Raw genomic sequence first — 20,168 nt, forward strand, 5'->3', positions numbered from 1 at the left:
CCAACTGATCCTGCTTCCACCACTCTCTCAGGCAACGCATTGCAGATCCTAACCAGAGGACACTGACCCTGCACTACAGAATTTACAGTAGTGATCTCCAGAAAAATAATTAGGATGCATTCGAGGGTATAAGAGTAAATTTGGAGCTATGCAGCCTATAGATCATATTAGATAGATAGAATGTAAAGAATTCAGTCCAATAACATGTTTCTGCTGGAATTTCAACATTTAGTTTGTAAAATTAAACACAGCTTGAGAACACTGAAGCAAACTTAATCTCTCAGTAAGCATATTATTTTTATTCACAGTATGGTTGATCAAATTTATCTGTTGGCTGTAGCAGGGACTATGAAATCATTAAGGTCCTATCCAGCAACTGGTAATGTGAGTTTGTAATTCGCATTTCACATCTTTTGTATGCTTGGTGCATATCACTTGCCCTGAATTAGATGCCTTAACGTTGCACTATTATAGTGCAGTAATAAAATACTGACATTACTGTTCATTTGGTAAGTAGGTGACTAGCTGGAAGAGTGCTGTGCTTTATCCACCTTTATGTTCAATCTCAGAAGCAATGAAATACTTCTGAGATTCATTAAAACATAACGTCATAAAATTCACCAAAATATGACCACATTTACCTCGGCCACCTTTCAGAGACCAGGACATATTCTGGCTTTCTAAAAGACACATTAGCCATCAAACCTAACAGCTCGTAATTAGCTTGGGGCTTTTGGGATGCTTTTATAAAAGGAAGACTTGTAGCTAGTCATACACATCAGGAAATTGAAAGCCTATATATGTGTGTGTGTGTGTGTGTGTGTGTGTGTGTGTGTGTGTGTGTGTGTGTGTGTGTGTGTGTGTGTGTGTGTCCCTCGGGATACAATAATCAGTAATGCTTTGCATTTGCGTACAAGTGTAAATGTAAAAACAGAATGCTCCAACATGGTAAGCGCATGAGCTGAGCTTACTGCTCATCCTTTCCAGTGCAGAAATGATACCATCTCTATGGCAACACTAGTGGTTCAAACAGTGATGCAACATCTGATAGATGCTGTGTCAGCGTCCACTATAACGGAAGAAGATGTCACCCAATGCCTTATTGGAAGGTTATGAGGTTCAGTGTTGCTGCCATGTAAATTCCAACTTTTGCCATCACAGTCAATGATCTCAGCGCTCAAGGGTGATGGCTATACTGCCGGTAGTCCTGCAATATATGCTCCAAGGTTGATGATATTAGAAGATGTAGCTGCTGTTCTTTCTCAGCATAACATCATCTGTGCTTTCACCACTGCTCCTGCGTCAAGACACTTGTCACTTCATGTCAGGTTAATGTTGACCAGGCCCAGGGCCACTTCCAGTCTCCTTAATTGAAAGTCAGAAGGTATCACCCACCTGTTGCAATGCCTTAGACGACACTGAGGGAGAACATTAGAATAGGCAAGGGAACACTCACAACAAGCAATGAGTAAATGCATTAGAAGGTGACATGGAGGATTAGATCATCACTGCGCATCGGGACATGAAGGCCTGGAGTGGCACATGGAGGGTTAAGGAGTAGTGAGGTGTGAAGGCTTCAGTACCTTCCATTCATCATCATAAACGAGGCTCATGCTTCAGTAAGTGACAGTGGTTCTTCTAAGGTTGTCAGCCTCATAATCTTTGTGCTTCCATTGTCACTTCAGGCCTCCTCTAGGCCTGGTAAGTCTGAATCTATTTAACCCTCAATTCCCAGAACCAAATACAGAGGAAGCAAGACTTTTTTAAAGGTTTACCTGGTGGCCAGCCTCACATCCGTCTGTCATTGGTAGAAAAACCACTGTGGCCATTAATAGGTACCTGAGTTGACTTCTGCATCAGAAGGCTGACCTCAACGTTACCGGCCCAGGCTTCACTGTGGGAATTTGGGAAAGTAATGAGCTTACAACCCTATCTTTTACTGCTCCTATATGGCAACCTGCTCCTGGGGTGAGCCATTAAATTCTGCCTATCATTTGAAAAGTAAGTATCCAAAAGTTAAAAGTGAAAGCAATATGTTTGTGAGTTCATTCATAATATAACTGTAGTGCCATAGTAAAACTGTTTGCCTTTGCACTAACCTTAGAGTCACAAAGTAAATAGAAGCATTGCAATCAAGCTCAATGTGACACATGAAACAAGCTAAACGAGACTGCCCAAGGGATATGGTATCTCTCTCCTTTGGATTCAGATTGAACCTTGGTAGCTGGTTTATAGCCTAAAAAGAGGGCTGGTGGAGGAATAGTTTCAGGTTTGCAATAATATTAAACTTGCCGAGTTTGAACATCTCCTAAAATGTATTGTTTTGTCAATTTCAAATACAGCAACATGTTAATAATATGTTAAAATGAGAAGTGCTATCTTTAAAACACAAAAGTTAATGATTTTACTCACCTATAGTTACCCAAAAATACTCCATCAGGATTGAGCATTGGTACTATTTTAAAGACCAGAACATCCCGGAGAGCCTTGGCAACTGAGTGCTGGCTGACAAGAAAATCAATAAAACCTAGAAGGACCAGAAAAATGGGAAATTTACAAAATATTGTTAACATGGGCTGTTATCACTCTATACAGATTTCTGATTTCAGATCTTTTCTGGGATTATAGACCAATCGAGAAAGTTTGTGCTTTTCTTCAAAGTATTGACCTTGCCGCGGACTGAAATTCACTAAAAATTGATCATCCACATCAAGTTGCACAATTTCTAAACTAATAGACCCATAACAATTCTGTCCTTGAAAGAAAAATCATGTAGCAAGAGATTTAAAGTATTTTTGCTGTGCTAAGATGCCATGGTACGCTGACTAAAAACTTAATCTTCCTTGCAATTGAAATCTATCAAATTTTGAATGGTGCTGGAAAATTCCACTCATCCCTGAACCAATAAAGATTTGCTTTTAAACTAAGAAACAAGTCAACTTTCTAGTCTGTGAATGATATTAGTATTTATTGCTCTATCTTTAATACTTGACTTCTTTCTGCATTTCCCTGTTGTGATGTTATAGCTCATATCCTTCCTATTTATCAACAATACTGAAAATGGATGTCATTCTACAGAATTATACTCTGGCTAAAATTAAACAAATAAAATCCTCAAGAGCAACTAGGGACAGGCAATAAATGCTGGCCCGTAAGCGATGCGCAGGTCCCACAAGAGATTGAAAAACAATTTAAAATGAGCAGTGTTGCCATCTTGGATGGTCCTTTTTGCATGTTGCATGTTTTTTAAAATTCTTCTCACCCCCTTCTAAGGTATTAAAATAACTAATTTTGCATCTGAAAAATGAAGTTGTTTGTGTTTATTTAAAATTAAATATTGCATAAAATTTGAAGAAAGTTTTAGCCACGATAACTAATGGACCCTAGATAAACAATACACTTGTAAATTTTGAGATGGGGTAGTTTGTACAAAAATAATTTAACGTAATTTCGGGATGATATAAGCTAAACCTTGTCACTCCATCATCTCATGCAAAATACTAAAAACACATGGGCCCGATTTTCTGAGGAGTGGCAATTTCATGCAGATTGTCTCTCTGCCCCTTCTTTCTTCCTAAGGGATAGAGCTCCACATTTCTGACAGGAGATTCCAATCAGGGTTCCTTCAGAAATGCGGAGCTATACTTCCGTTCTGACAGTTCTCTCAAAGCTCCAAACTGTCGGGAAATGCAAACCACACTCCCTTTTCAAGCAATAAAATGTGAGGCTGGATGAACACAGCAGGCCAAGCAGCATCTCAGGAGCACTCTGAGATGCTGCGTGGCCTGCTGTGTTCATCCAGCCTCACATTTTATTATCTTGGAATTCTCCAGCATCTGCAGTTCCCATTATCTCTCCCTCTTCAAGCAGTTAGCTGCTTTATTCTGAAATGTAAACATCCAGAATGGCTGTCGAAAGCTATGTACAGAAGGCAACAGTGAGATTAAGGTGTCAGGAGGCCGGGGTGTGAGATAGGTAAGGGCAAGGATGGCAGGAAAGTGGGTAAGTACAAAGGAACAGGAGTAGGCCATCCAGTCGAGTGCTAGGGGAGGCTTCCAGGTGGATAGGATGCCAAGTAGGTGGGGGTAGGGGCCAAAGTGACCAGACCACTGACTGTGAAGTAGATTGTGAGAAGCAGATGGGAAACACAAAGACCAAGAAACAGAGTGGGAGAAACTGAACTCTGTGCAGCTCTCCAACACACCTATTACTAATGCCCAGATTGATTATACTGGGGATCTGTAGGACTGACAGTGGCTCACCCTCTGATCTGTATTAATACGGAATTCCTGACCAAGAATCCTCCAAGCAGCTGACTGACTGTGTTCAAAACACTGGAGTGGGACTGGATGATGCCTTTGAATGACTGTGGAAGTATCCCCTGATGAATGAGAGCCCCCCTTGACTTGAGGAGGACTCGTCCCCTTAGACTCTGTGGTATAGTCATATGGTTGAAGCACTTTCAGCATATTTGCTCTTGAAGTTTCTGGTGCATGGCGTATGAGTGACATTGACATAGTACAGTGAACAGCAGCATGTCCACCCCTTGACTGCTCATTATTCATAAACATGTCAGACTGCATTGTTTTGTGTCAGCACTGAAGGGAATGGAAAAACAGAACTGAGTCTATAAGTTTTGAAATAAGCGGGAATGTACAAAAAGGCAAAGTACGACAGAGATGCTGTGAACATCCAAGTCAGTATAACGTGTGCTGAGAGAACAAGTTATGGGTCTGGACATGCAGTTTGTTCCGATGCATGACATGGGTGCTCATCCCACAGGGAAAGTGGTAGGGAAGCTGTATTGTAATGCAACGTATTGGTGAGTTGCAAAGTGCCGTACTGAAATGGTGATTTATATTATTAGTGAGTCCAAGCTGTCACATAGTTGGTTTTTATTTCAAAAATACACTTTATTCATAAAATATCTTGATATACATACACAGTCACCAGAGCAGTTCACTTCTGTATAGCAGCATATGAAACATGTCCAGAAAACAAACCAAAGGCATTTTTTACTTGTACAAGACTACATTTACATACATTTGATGCACCAAGAGGGTCCAATAACTGAACGGACTCTAATTAACTTCGGCAGAAAGACTTTAGACTTTCACCACTGCACCTTGGCAGCAGCTGCCCTAAGCTTCACTGATCCCTCATCATGGAGCTTGGAATGTGCTGGTCAAAAACGCACAGTTGAGGTTGACTCCCTAGCCTGAAACACCAAGAAGTTTTGGGCAGACCAAAGAGAATCTTTCACCAAGCTGATAGTTCTCCAGGTGCAATAAATGTTTGTCTCCGTGTGTCCCCCATGCAACAGACTATAGAACACAGAGTCCTGCATCATGGAGTTACTCGGGCCAAACTTTGACAAAAACCACTGCATCTTTTTCCAGGCTTCCTTTGCAAAGAAACATTCTAGCAGGAGTTGTATGACAGCCTCTACCGGCCCCACCCGCAACCCCCCCCCCCCCCCCCCCCCCGCCACAGCCGCTTCGAGGGAATTGTGTGACAGAGAGTCTGCGTATACCTGAAGGATGTCATAGGTAATGCCCTTCTCACCACCAGCCAAGCAATGTCTCAGTGCTTGTTGGAAACTTCTGGTGATGAAATATTCTGCCGAATGGCTTTAACAGACTGCTCAGGGAACAACCTGACAAAATCCACTCTCTCCTTTTCCTGCCGGGTCTCTAAGGCATTATATGCTGACCACTTCCTGATGGACGTATAGTCAAAGGTGTTTGTCATTGCAAATTTCTCCACAAAGGACAGGTGATATGGGAGGGTCCAACTACTTGGAGCGTTCCGCAGCAATGAGGCCAGATCCTTCATAACACCAGGGACTGGTAGAACCTCAGCACACAGTGACACTTGGTGTTTGCATACCGAAGGTCTAAACACAGTTTGACGTTGCCAAACACAAAGGTGGCCATCAGGATGAGGGCAGCATTGGGTACTTGCTTCACTCACTTATCCAGAGTTTTGTACATGATGTCCCTGTGGACGCAGACCATCTTAGACTGCCAAATGAAGTGGAAGATGACTCCAGTGACTACAACGGTGCAAGCTGGGGAAATGGGCCAGACCTGCGCCATGTACAATGACAGACAGAATGCTCACACGTGATGACCAGGTTTACACCTGCAATAGAGGGAGTGGTGCTCGTAAAAGCCCAGTTTCTGCATCTCCTTGATGATATGCTCCTCCCAAGATTTTGCACATGTCCTTGCCCCTCCGAACTATATTCCCAGCACCTTCAGGTAATCGTCCTGATGATGAAGTGGATAAAGGATTGGTCAGCCCAGTTCCCAAAGAACATGGCCTCACTACTGCCTCACTTTACCTTGGCTCCCGAGGCATGTTTGAATGGGTTACAGAAGCTTATGCGTCTGCACACAGATTGTAGACCTAAGCAGAAAACAGCAACATCATCCATGCAAAGAGAGGCTTTGACTGAAGCCTCTGCTGCCTGGAATAGTCACTCCTCTCAGGCTCACATCCTTCCTGATGGACTCAGCAAAAAGCTCTCCAAAACTTACAAACAAGGCAGGAGAGAGTGGGCAGCCCTGCCTGACTCCAGATCTCATCAGGGAGCATTCGGATTCCTACCCATTGATTGAGACTGCACTAACGATGCTGGTGTAGAGCAGTTGGATCCAATTGCAGATTCACTCCCCAAATTCCATTTTGGACAGCACATCCCACACGTAGGTGTGTGATATCCTGTTAAAGGCCCTCTCCTGGTCTTGGCTGCTAAGGCAGGTGTCCACCTCTACTCCTGCACACAGGCGATCATATCCCTGAGGAGCACAAGGCACTCAGAGATCGCCCTGCCGGGTACAGCACAGGTCTGGTCAGGGTGAATCACTGATCCCAGGGCAGACCTGAACCGATTGGTAATGACCTTCGGCAGGATTTCATAATTCACATTAAACAGTGGAATTCGTCACTAATTTCGAACTTCCTTCCTCTCCACCTTCTACTTGTAGATGAGGGTGATGACATCTTTCCTCATGGATTCACACATGCTACCTAATAGAAACAGACTACACCTCCAGTAGGTCCTGGCAAGTCAATTCTTAAAGCTAAATACAATGCGACTGATAAGTCATTGCTTCCAGGACTTTCATTTATTTCTAAGGGCTTGCAGGCCTTGCTCAGCTCATCCAGAGATAACGATTTGTCCAGCCTCTCCCCTACACTGTCATCTCAGACCTCCGTGATAGAAGATAGGAATGACTGGGACGCCGTGCTGTCTGTGGGCTTCATGTCACTGTCTGACATACAAAGATTTGCTGATCGTCAGGATGCCAAATGAGACGACGTTACCGAGTCATCTTCTTCCTTCAGGCTATTGAGACAAAGCTCTCCTTATGCACCTTTTGGGAGAAGAAATGCGAATGCATCTCATCCCGCTCCACGGCGCAGACTCTGGACTCTAAGATCATCTTGGAGGCCTCTGAGGCAAAGAATGAGGCTTTCTGGCTCTTCACTTCTGGACATCTTTGTAACAGTGACACCCATTGTATGGAGCAGGTGTAGGTTCTATATGCTTTTCTGGAGTTTGTACAGTTCTTCCAGTTTCTCTCTCTCAGCTTCTGAATGCTGTTGAGGATAAAGAGCCTCTTGATGTTTCACTTGGCAGTTTCCCACCAGATGGCTGGAGATTCAAAGAGGGGCTTCACAGTTCTCTAACCTGTGTCATCCTTTTTGAACTCCTCAATGTTGGGGGAGCACTGTGGTTAGCACTACTGCCTCACAGTGCCAGGGACCCGGGTTCAATTCCACCCTTGGGCTACTGTCTGTGTAGAGTTTGCACGTTCTTCCTGTGTCTGTGTGAGTTTCCTCCAGGTGCTCTGGTTTCTTCCCACAGTCCGAAGATGTACAGATTGGCTGGATTGGCCATGCTAAATTGCCCATAGTGTTTAGGGATGTGTAGATTAGGTGGGTTATAGGGGAATGGGTTGGGGTGGTTGTTCGGAGGGTCAGTGTGGACTTATTGGGCCAAAAGGCCTGTTTCCACTCTGTAGGGATTCTACTCTATTCTTTTCTGGGGCCCACAGTTTCACCTTCAGCTTCCACATTACCTTGCCTGCCCACTAATCATTCTGCAGGTGATTGTTGGTCAGCAGGAAGCAGTGGTCAGAGAACAGTACTGGCTTGGCATCTGACCGAGAACGTGGGGGACACAAACAGGAAACCTATCCTTGAGGAGATAGACACATCTGGCTGCAATCGGATGTATCTACGCCGTGCTCCATCTGCAGCAGTGCTGAAGACGTTGTGCAGCTTGGCAACCTTAACCAATTCCATCAGGAATCTGGACATGGCATTTGGTTTATTGTAAGCCTCTCTGGATCACCCAACCTCATCGATGATGCAGTTGAAGTTTCCGGCCAGAATGACTGGCCTGGATGTTGCTAATAACAGTGGGAGCTGCTGCAGGATGGCCAGCGCTCACCGTTTACCACCAGGGCGCACACGTTAATCAGACTGAGGGGTGCTTTTCTACACATGATGTCTTCTACAAAGAGGCACCATCTCCTTAACCACAAAGATAGTGAAGTTGTCTCCTCGCAGCAGAATACCTAGACCACCGGAATGACAATAATTTCCCCTGACCAAATTGAAGGCCCATGGGCCCAAAAGCTCGTCCATTTCCTGTAGCTGCTGAGGTGTGGTATCTCACATTCCTGCAGAAACAAGAGATCTGCTTTAATGTTGGTCAGGTAAGCCAATGTGGAAATACATTTTGTAACAGATTCAACATTATGCACGTTAATGCTGGCAATTTTAAAACCCATTTTGAAAGTTTATAGATCTAATGTCTGTTCACCAGCAGTCATGTCACTGGGGAACTCCCTGCATGCCCGTGGTGTGAGCGAACTGTTGGGCATTCTCAGCACTTAGGGAGCCACCCTGTTCCTCCCTGAAGGACTGCCCTGTTTCGGTGCTATCGGGGCAAGAACAAAGCCAGGAAGGTCCAGTCCTGAGTCAGACAGAGAGACCATCATGCTCTGCTCCTGATTCGGAGCATTGCTACTCCTGGTTGCCCAGAGCTCTGGTGTAGTGGGTATCCCCCGGGTTTCCAATGGCTGGAGGTTGGGCTCACTGCGCTCCTCATGACATCTGGCATTTCCAGGTTGGGCATTGCTCTTCTCTTCTTTCCTGTGGTACTGTGCTTTTTTTGTTGGTGGCCACCACACTGCACATCTTCATCATCAGAGGAGCTGCTGGTGTGGCCATGATGCAACTGCTTCTTTCTGTCTTGCTGTTTTGGATTGGGGGAGGTGCCTGATGTGTTTTCCTTTTCTGATTGTTTCTCACTGGTATCCACTGTCCCCCCACCTTTGTTCACTCCTCCTTCATTGACTCTGTTTGTTCAGTTAGAAGTTGGGTCAGTTGCTGCGTCTTTGCGCTGGCTACCTTTTTCTCCTCTTTGACCTGTGCCTCCTTCTTGGTGCCTGTCAATTCAGTTTTCTTGCTAGAGGGTGGCACCTTACTTTGTTTGGGTGCCCCCAGTTCACATTGCCACTTCCAGCCATCTGAGTGTATGTGGCACCCATCCTACTCTTGGCAGGCCTTGTACAAGTGGCCTGCTTCCAAAGACAGGTTGCAGCTCTTGGATTCTCTGCAATCCTTAGTCAGCTGGCCCTCCTGCTTGCAGTTCCTGCAGAGGGTCACTTTGCATCTATTGCCATGTGCCCTGACCCCCAGCAGGCCGGCACACTCTAGGCTGTCCTGTGTATGTCAGGTAGCTTCGGCTCCCTCTGGTCATGAAGCTGGAGAGTGGGTTGAGGGTGTTCCCACTAGCGTCCATCTTCAGGGTTACCTTGACCTTTCGCTTGCTGCTCCAGACGCTGAATGGGTCTACTATGTTGGTCTAGTCAATTGGTGATTCTACCTCTACCTTCTTCACAGTCACCTTATGGACCCTGGCATGGGGCGTGGGCACAAGCAGAGATCATAGCTCTGGTTGGCTGGTCACTGCATTCGTGCTAGGATAAAGCCAGCATAAAGATCCTCCAACTGCAGCTCAGATTAGCCAACAATCCTCTAAATTCTGCTTGCAATCATAATCCAACAATGGTCATGAGGCCTTCTGTTGATGATGAATGTTCTTAGCTTGATTTGTCCTGGGAGAACCACCATCATAATCATGGTGTCTCCACTGCCATAATGATGTGTGAGGTTGGTGCTTGTCCAACCTCCATGGATGTACAGGGCAGACAGGCAGAGTGTGTCACAGAGTGTAATATTAACTGTTGGGGAATGCTGGCTAAGGTAGACACCCAGAGATGACACCACTGGCTTACAGCTGCCAGGTACACCATCTGACTCTCATGTTAGGAACTGTTACTATTTAGTTTGTCTCCACGGCCTGTGAAAATAGTAAACTGCATATAAATGAGGTCGATTAGGTTATAATGAAATGTTGATGCATGCAAATTAGTCCCTCACTGCTCACTAGTGATATTCCCATTTGACATTACAACCTTGAGTGAAAAATCAGGCACTTTTTCTCAAACCTGGGCATCTCATTTTCCATTCAAGTCACATTTTCCCAATTGACTTGTCATTGCCTACACTGTTTGGAGGCTGGAAGAATTGTGCCCTTTGTTTATTGTTAAAATTAAACCTGGGATTGAGATTAGAAATGCAGTAAGAAAGGTTGTAGTTGTCTGGTTAAAATGTTTTATATTTGCAATGCAAAAACACAGCTGTGTCCTCAAAAGACAGCAAAATGTGGATTTAGGGCGATGGCTTTTTATGTGTGGAACTGTGTCAGTTATTTGAAAAAAAATTTTGTTGTTAATTTACGACAGTTGTCTGTCACTAATTTAAATTGTATGATGTCCAGGAAATTAATGTTTTACTTGTGTGTTACAACTTTGACATTAATAGTGGTTATTGAGGTTGCTGATTATTTTTTCTACTTTTGCTTCTACGTAAATTGCCTATAGTCAACACAAATACAGAAGGCATTATTACTCCATGACTGGATTACTTAATACATTAATTAGGAAGAATGAGAAAGGCGCTCCTGCAAACCAATACAAGTCCCCAGATTTGAAAAAGTAGCCCTTGAGAAAATCTGAAAGCAATCCGTCGAATTAAAATATTTTGCCCTTTGACATACCTCCAGTACTTACCATCAGCAGTTCACACTTAATATCCAGATAAATCTCGTCATTCCCATAAATATTCCAATGATACCAAACCCATACTTACCTTTCACCGCTTCCACTGTTAGTTGTATGTTAATTGTACGGCAGTGATACAAAACCATCTCCCATGATCCCAGATGCTGTATCACACCTGGTTCCTTGACACAGGGAATTATCCCCTCTGCAGGACTCAACAGATGGAGGAATTCTCCAGCCCCACCAGTTAAATGTTCTGCTCCCTCTTCCATTATGCCAATTCTGTAATGACGTCTCCTCTGCTTGCAGTACATACATTATAAATACGTACAAAATTGTGTAAGGATAGACTCCACTTCTCTTCAGGACAAATGGTGTGCATTAACTGCTGATCTACTTGAATAATCATAAATAGGTATTGACTGAATTTATGTCAGGAGTTGAAATCATTGTCATGATGCCACATGTTCATCTCTAGTAAGGCTGAATGCCATGGGCTGTGTCACAGCGAATCCTGTGATGCACAAAACTTTACTCACTGCTTGCAATGCAAAATTTAAATAAATAAATAAATATATAGAGATTGACATCAGTTCTGTCCATTACCTATTAACTTTTTAGATGTAACATTTATTTATCAGCAGCTAATCAGCTCTGATGGGCACATCACCTAACCCGATCATACCAAACGCACTAAACAGCCGAATGTCAAGAAAGCCCAACATGGAAACTGGACCAAACAAGGTGTGGAGCTGGATGAACACAGCAGGCCAAGCAGCGTCAGAAGAGCAGGAAGGTTGATGTTTCGGGCCTAGATTCTTCTTCAGAAATTTCAGAAGGTCCGAATCATCAGCCTTCAGATGCTGTTTGACCTGCTGTGTTCATCCAGCTCTAGACCTTTGTTATCTCAGATTCTCCACCATCTGCAGTTCCTACTATCATGGAAACTGGAGCAGTAACTTCAGCTCACTGCTTACTCTGAAGGAACTCCATGCTGGACACAGTGAGCATGCTTCATTGGCATTGGCCAAAAACCACCAACTTCCAAAGACACTGGCATCTGACATGTGCCAAACTTGAAAAACCTCCATGGCATATCTCTGGTCTACTTACATAATATTTCTGTACTTCAAAGCTGTACCTTGTGCTGTCACAGCAACTATCAATGTAATGCTGCTGCAAGGACACTGTGCACTGAGGGACATGCAATCAGTTTATGAAGTGGACCAGGCTGAATCTCTGGATTCTTCACTCACTGCCATCACACTCACTCATTCAGACCCTCCCAGGACAGTGCAAAATCCTGCTGTGCCTCATGGCAAGAATTTCTCGAGAAAACTCAACGCAACTTGCAAATTAGGCACAGCAGTCAAAGATTCAGTCCACTACATATATTCAATAAATGAGGTTGTAATTGCTAAGGAGTATTTATGGAATTTCCATTAACCTTCCAATGCTATGCAACAAGGCAAAAGCATGTTGAATAACATACGCAAAGCAATGGAATATCTCAGATTAGGTATTACCGAAACTCTGCGTTTTCTAATCAAGCCACAACTTAAGTACTTCATCCAATTTTGGCTGCCAAGAAAAAAGTACTGGAGGCATTACAGAGAATATGAAAAGACTGATCCTCATTATGAAAGCTTTGAATTCAAAGGAGGTAAAGAGTTTAGCTTTATGGTTCAGAAAGAAAGCTATAGACAATTCTTAAGTTTAGAAAAGCATCAGATCCGACAACATCTAAAACATCCTCCTTAGTGGGCAGGTGAATTAGGTTTGGGCCACAAAGCTATCTGCATCCACAATTAACTTGTATGAATTACCCTGCCAAAACAACGTGGGGATTACAGTTATTTAATTTAATACAGAAACAAAAAGGTTTCAAGGTGCCTAACAGATTGCTGCTCCCCAAGTTGCATTGAGGAAACAACATAGAAAGCCACTATCACAGAGGTGAAAATAGAAGTGGAATGACAAAACAGTGGCAGAATTTTCCCAGCTCATTGGTAATGGGCTGGAAGGCACGGAGACCGACAACCTGTTGTAGGATGGGAACCTGACATCGTCTTGTCACCTTGATATATTGCCAGTGGCAGGAATCTTAGTGGAGCAACTGTCTGTTGGGTAACTGGGCCACAATGACCTTTGCCTCATGGATATTTTGGCTGCATCAAGTTGGCTAACTACCAAGTGGGGAAACCACCAGATAAATTCAGGCAGCCTCCTGGGGTAGCCTTCTTAAAAAATACTCTGTGACATGTGAAGAAATCCCCTGATGGCAATGTCTGCCTCTGCACCAAAGGCTGTCTCCATTTACAACATCCCCGAAGATTGACATTCCGGTGTTGCTGCCCACTTGATGTACCATCAGCACCACTCACTGCTAGTGGCGTCACTGCTGAGACCACAAATCTGCCAGCCTTATGACTGAGTTGGCTGATTCCCAGGCCAAGTCATCATCCTTATTTCAAGGGTGGCCCCCGCAGCTGCCAGTTAAATTAGCTGTCAACGGCAAACTGCTACTTCAGGTCATGGCACCTGCCAGAGTGGAGCTGGCTCCCAGTTTCATCCCTGGCAGCACAACTTCCAACTCATCAGAAGAATTCAGCCAGATGCACTAAGTAACAGAGAGCTTGGAGCTACTGGTGTAGATAACAGTAAAATATGTTTGTTGTAACCAAACAACATTATTTCAGGAACATAGGGGAAGTGAATTATGTTCAGCAGCATTTTTGAACAATATACTCGTCTAAGTCAATTATATTTAGCGCATTTGTGATAGACGTAAGATTATTAAAACTATTCACTAGCCTGCCACCAATCGTTTTCCTGATAAGTCAATACAAACCAAATACTAAAGCCCACGCTATCAATAAGAAACACGTTAGAATAAAGCATTAGTATTATGCAAAATAAAGAAACAATCAGGAACATAATTACATTTCTTCACAGCAAAACCAAAGAAAGAATATCGGCTCCATTTTGCAGCAGTTGCAAAAAAGATTCACATTCAACAAAAGGCTATGTGTTTCATTTTCATTACTAGTAACATGTCTTAAATAATTGATCACAGTCATTTGTAGCAGTTTTATTGTTTATCAGGGTGTCACATAAACATAGCCATCACAATATCACCCCAATGGAAACAAAGCTACTCACAGCATGCTGTAAATTTCTTTCACAGCTGAGCAGATTAATTGCCATACCAATTAAACTAATATAATGAGAAGTGTTGTACACAAAGGCCATTTCAAAATGTGCCATGGGTCAGGAAGGTGAGAACAAACATATCTTCCAATTAACGAGAGCCGAATCTGTTTTTTTTATTCTCAAAGACTTAGACAGGAAGAACTAAATGCATAAAGTCTTCATTAGAACGTAATTATGTTTTCGAGTATACAGTGACAAGATGCCAAATGACTGTAATGATACTTACTGATCTGGACAGAGTCAGAGAGTTGCATAAACACACACATTTGAAACACTACTTTGGAATTATTGGTTGCTTGAAATAATTGACCATCTGTTGCCTAAAGTAGGAACTGTACAACATACAAAATGAAATTACATGCATTGGTATCTTAATGCTCTAGACACTTCAGCGTGTAGTCACAACTTTCGTCCTATTTAGGATGCCTTTCTTCCTTGTCAACCACAGATTCCTCTCACAGCTGTTGTCAGGACCCTCAATAATGTCAAATCCATTTTCTGCATTTCTATATTAATTTTAATTTTCATTCTTCTAATAATTAATACATACCAGTAGGTCATGAATATCCTCTGGATCTTTCACCGGAAAAGTATGTATTTGCATCTTGAGACTTTTGTGTGATTTCAGACAAACTTTTTGTGTATCGTGCAGATTTGGTTACAAAACAGGCATCGGCAGAGCTCTAGTTACCTCTACTTTAATTAATTGTACACTGGCCTTGGCATCCTACGCTGTTCCAATGAAGCTCAACAAAAGCTCGAAGTGTATTACCTCTTTTTTCATTTCGACATTCAACAGCATTTTGGTCTCAACTTGAGTACAACAGTCTCAGACTATGGCCTTTGCTCCCATTTTGTTTTGAACTTTTTGGTTTGTTTTTGGAAGACAGCTATAGGTAATGATTCTGTTTCCCTATTTTCAACTCCTCTAAGCAGTTCTTGTATTGGTTTATTCAGTTCATTATCTTTTTCTAACTTTATCAGAGAAATGTAGAATGGATACAGCACACAAAGACTTCTTTAATGCTTCATTTTCATACTAGCTATCAGTAAGAGTCAATTAGCTTGCACCACTTCCTGCCTTCTCCTCATAGCCTGCAATTATTTTCTCCATACAAATATCCAATTCCCTTTGAAAACCGCAATTGAATCTGCTTCCATAGCTCTCACGGGCAATCAGTTCGAGATCTTATGTACATGTTATAAAAGGCTTTTCAGCCTGTCATGTTGCTTTTTTTTGTTAATCACCAGGAATCTGTGTCCATTGATTTTCTACCAAATTTCCTTTCACCTTTTCTATTTTAAAAAGACCAACCCCAACGTTACTGATCTACCCTCATCACTGACGTTTACCATTCCCAGAACGTCACCCATTAATCTGTACTACAGCCTCCCTTAAGTGTGATGGTAAAAACTGGGCACAATTGAAGTTGAATGTGTATTTTATAAAGGTTCACCATCACATTTTTGCTTTTGTATTCTACATCCTTATTTATAAAGTCTGGGATCATATATGTTTTATTAACAGCTATCAAACCTGTTCTGCCACTATTAATGATTTGTCCACATATACACTTAAGTTCCTCTGCTGATGCATCCCCTTTAAAATTTTTTCATATTGTCTTTCCTTGTTCTTCCCACCAAAGAACACAAAAACATGAGAACTGGGAGCAATTCAGTCCTCAAACACTTCTTTGCATTAGAATTGGCTCCTGTTTGCCCATTCAACAAACCTGTCTGTGCTGTCTTGAATTCTAGCACTAACCTTTTCACAATTACAATATTACATGTTTGTGTTCACTGCAAATTTTTAAATGGTGCCTTGTTCACCAAAATTGAAGTTATTGATACAGGTCATGTGGTCCTAATCCTAACCCCTAGGAAACGCTCCGCCACTCTGAAGAACAACTGGTCATAGACTAATCTTTATTTTTGTCACTCACTGAATTTAGGTTCCTTGCAACCATGGTCCATTTTGTTTAATTGCTGCCAGCTTGGCTGGTATTTCATGAAATGACCTTTGGAAGTCCATATATACATCAATCACATTACCTGGTCAATCTGCTCTGCAACCTCATCGAAAACCAAAATAATTAAGCACAATTTGCCCTGAAAGAACCTATGCTGGCTTTCCTTCATCAGTCTACATTTGTCCAAATGACTACTAATGTTATTCAGGACAGTGTTTCAAAAAGCTTTTTTTTTGTGCATGCGGTTAAACTGATTGGTCTGTAACTGTTGATTTATCCCTGCATTCTTTCTTGTAGAATGGTGTAACATTTGCAACTTTCCAGTTCTCTGGCATGATTCCTCAATGTCATGAGAACTGGAAAATCATGGAGCACTTTAATCACTTTCACTCTTACATTGTATCTTCTGATGTATCTGATTCAATCCTGAAGACTTGTCAACTTAATTACAGCCAGCCTTTCTAATAATTCCATTTTTGTTGATTAAGTTAAACCATCACTTGTCCAAATTCTCAAAAATACAGGGAAACTTCTTGGAAAAAGGGGAGAATGAAGACATGCACATGATTTGTAGATGCCTAGCCTGTGCATAGCACAAAATGTTGAGGTCAAACATTCCACTGAGACAATCCACTATTCCTGCAGCACTCTCTTTGTGCTGTTATTTTATTTCAAGTGTGCAGGTGGACCACCTGCTGTCCTTGAAATACCATCTTTCCTCTTCTGCTTTAACTTTGCTCTCTCCAATGCTTTCAGGTCCGACATTTCTTTTAGTGCTCTCCCCTTCATTGCACTTTTGTTTTAGCCCCTCTTCCCCTTTTCCCTTGCCTCTGTACTTCTCAAATTTGTCTAACTTGTTGTAGTTTTAATGAAAGTCGATTAACCTGAAAAGTTAAAGATGATTCTCGTGCAGAAGATGCTGCTAAATATGCTGTCTATTTCGAGAATGTTTTACGTTGTTGCATTAATATATTTTCTTCATTGTGCTTTGATCTTGAGAACTGCAGAGATAGCGGTCTACAGTGGGAACAGTACAACTTGTTTCACAAGATATTTCGCAACTCTTGTTAATATAAAGACGGAGAAGCATAAAAGTTCATAAATTTAACACAAAATGTAAATGGACCAAAGGAACACGAGATCAGGTGGAGACCTAATTTGAAAGAGAAGTATGAGTCAGTTTGAACAACATTTTTTAAAAGTCTGATAATAATACAGAAAAATAAGAAGGCACAGAAATACAGATAGTGAAACCACAAAATACACCTACAAATTCACAAATGAACCAAATATTATAAACAAGGCAATTGAAGAAGTTTCATGCATATTCTCATCATTAATATGCAAATATTTATGAAACATTTCAATGTCATGCATTAAAGGCATAGCTAAGGAAATTCTCAATGTCTTCTCCTCAGTCAATAGTCTTCATTATTGCTGATCATCAAAGGTCATTGAACTTCAGAGTAATCAACAGACATGGTGCCTTTACTACAGTATAGAGTTAAATTGGCACATAATACGTTGCTTGTGCAAGACTTTTGCTCAGAGACTTACATGTAACCTTTTAGACAAAAACTGCAAATCTGAAAAGAGTGGATGGTGCTTGAAATATACAGGAAATCAAATAACATTTCTGGGATAAGAAGAAATAAATGATGGTTTCAGTTTAAACTTCTTTAGAACAGAAGACTAGACTTGGGTATTTTTAGGATCCCTACGAAGCAGAAATTACTTTCTAATGTCCCAAAATACTGGAGAAAGGCTTGCTGACAATCAAGGCACCTGAATTAGCTGGTAAACTCTTTCAATATGTAAATCAGGGTCCTATGATACACATAGAAACTTGATTATCATTTTACCACAGTACGAGATTGTGTATGTACGACTACGGTACAAAGATAGTCACCAGTCAAGAAAATTAGTAGCTTAGAAAATAACTTTGAAATTACTACCATAACAAGCAGGAGCAATCCACAAGAATCCACAAAAACAATCTGGACTGTTGCCAATGAAATTGGTTGGGCAGACTGTCTAATAACACCCTCTGTCATCCAATTTGCTCCCAGTTCAATCAAAGTTCAATTTTAAAGCTGACGGGCACAAATTTATTTGCTTTTTTGGCATATTTCCAAAGTACAACTGGAGCAAGGAAATTTCTCATGTGGTGGAAAATCATGCAGTTTGCACCAAGTTTCCACATAAAATTCCCTGGTGCCTCCATTGATGTACCAGAGAGCACTGACATTTGCATACAAATGTCAAACTGCAAGTATCTTTGCAGCTAAATCTAGACTTACTAAGAAGGATAATTATACGGTGTGATTGCCATCAGTTGAGACAGTGGAAGTGAAGAACATCTAACTCTAAACATTCTGAAGAAATGTGTTTGTACTACAGCAAGAATACAACTTTTGTTATTATTTTTGTTGCTACTCTACATAGATCAGAATTTAATTCTTTATTTCTTGGAGCAGAACTTTATTCACTAGAAGACTTAATAGAATTTAAGGAGTTTTTAAATTCGCTTATGTAACATGGGAATTGCTGGATAAGCCAACAAATTTATTGCCCACCCTTAATTACTTTTAAGAAAGTGATGGCAAGATGTTTGCTTGAACCACTGCAGCGCACACGGTGTGGGTATATGTACAGTGCTATTGATATGGAGAGTTCCGGGATTGTGACAATGAAGGAATGGTGATATAGTTCCAAGTAAGGACGGTATGTGGCTTTGAAGTAAGCTTGTAGGTGATGGCGTTCCCATGTATCTGCTTCCCCTGTCCTTTGAGATAGTAGTGGTTATTGATTTGGGAGGTGTGGTCACAGAAGCCATATTGAATTATTGTAATGTATTTTGTATTTGGTACAGACTACACCAGTGTATTGGTGGTGATGGGAGTGAATGTTGAAGATGTTTGATGAGGTACCAGTTATGTTGAGTGCTTTGTTCTGTATGGTGCCAAGACTCTTTTGATTGATGTTAGTGCTGCATTCATTCAGGCAAGTGTTCCATCATACATATGAATGATGAACAGACACTGACAAATAAGCAGGTAAGTTACTCACCACTGTATTCTAAGTATTTATATGGCTAGTCCAGTTCAGTTTCTGGTCAATAGTATTGAGCAGGATGTGTATAGAGGGGTTTCAGTATCAGTAATGCTAAAGGTCAGAGTGAAAACAACCTCTCCTAGTGGATAGTTCGGCCGTAGCCTGGGTGGTTAACTGGGTCTAAAAGTTACTCTGGCTTAAATCAGAAACCTAAACCAGCTGAGGCAGAGTATGAGAAAAGGCCACTGTACAATTAGCACAGACTGCAATCTGCACAGAGTGAAGTGTGTCAGTTTGTAATGTGTGGGGCTTAGATCAAGTTGGGGAAGGAGTTTTACTTGCTGCTGTTTTGCTTTCCTAACTACTTTCATGGATTAGTGCAGGTTGTAGAGCATAAGAATACAAGAAATAGGAGCAGGATTCAGTTATTCATCCCATCAAGCCACCCCCATCATGCTATAACATCATGACTAATCTGGCCCAGCCCTCAATTCCTCTTTTGTACCCACTCCTCAAAGTCTCAACTCTTCAATGTTTCAAGAATCCATCTATCTCCATTTTAAATATGCTCAGTGATCTAGCCTCCACTGCTCTCGGGGGTGGAGACTTCCAGATATTCACTACCTTCTGGGAGAAGAAATTCATTCACATCTCAGTTTTAAACGAATGTCCCCTTATTGTACAAGTATGTCCCCTAGTTTGAGACTGCCCCACAGGTGGAAGCAACTTCTGGACATTGAACTGGTCAAGCCACCTCAGAATCTTAAACAACAACAGAAATTGC

The 20,168-nt window shown here is 41.9% G+C and overlaps 1 protein-coding gene across 4 annotated transcripts in view; it reads right to left on the reverse strand.

The window, feature by feature from the left end:
* Positions 1–20,168, reverse strand: part of agbl4 (AGBL carboxypeptidase 4) — a 736,228-nt gene that overhangs the window by 148,342 nt on the left and 567,718 nt on the right. For all 4 annotated transcript variants that reach the window (XM_048538942.2, XM_048538940.2, XM_048538939.2 and 1 more), the window contains one exon: positions 2,413–2,527. In XM_048538942.2, the coding sequence (XP_048394899.1) occupies positions 2,413–2,527 (115 nt within the window). The remainder of the gene's footprint in view (positions 1–2,412; positions 2,528–20,168) is intronic.

The sequence above is a fragment of the Stegostoma tigrinum genome, chromosome 8, assembly GCF_030684315.1.
Source record: "Stegostoma tigrinum isolate sSteTig4 chromosome 8, sSteTig4.hap1, whole genome shotgun sequence".
Classification (NCBI taxonomy): domain Eukaryota; kingdom Metazoa; phylum Chordata; class Chondrichthyes; order Orectolobiformes; family Stegostomatidae; genus Stegostoma; species Stegostoma tigrinum.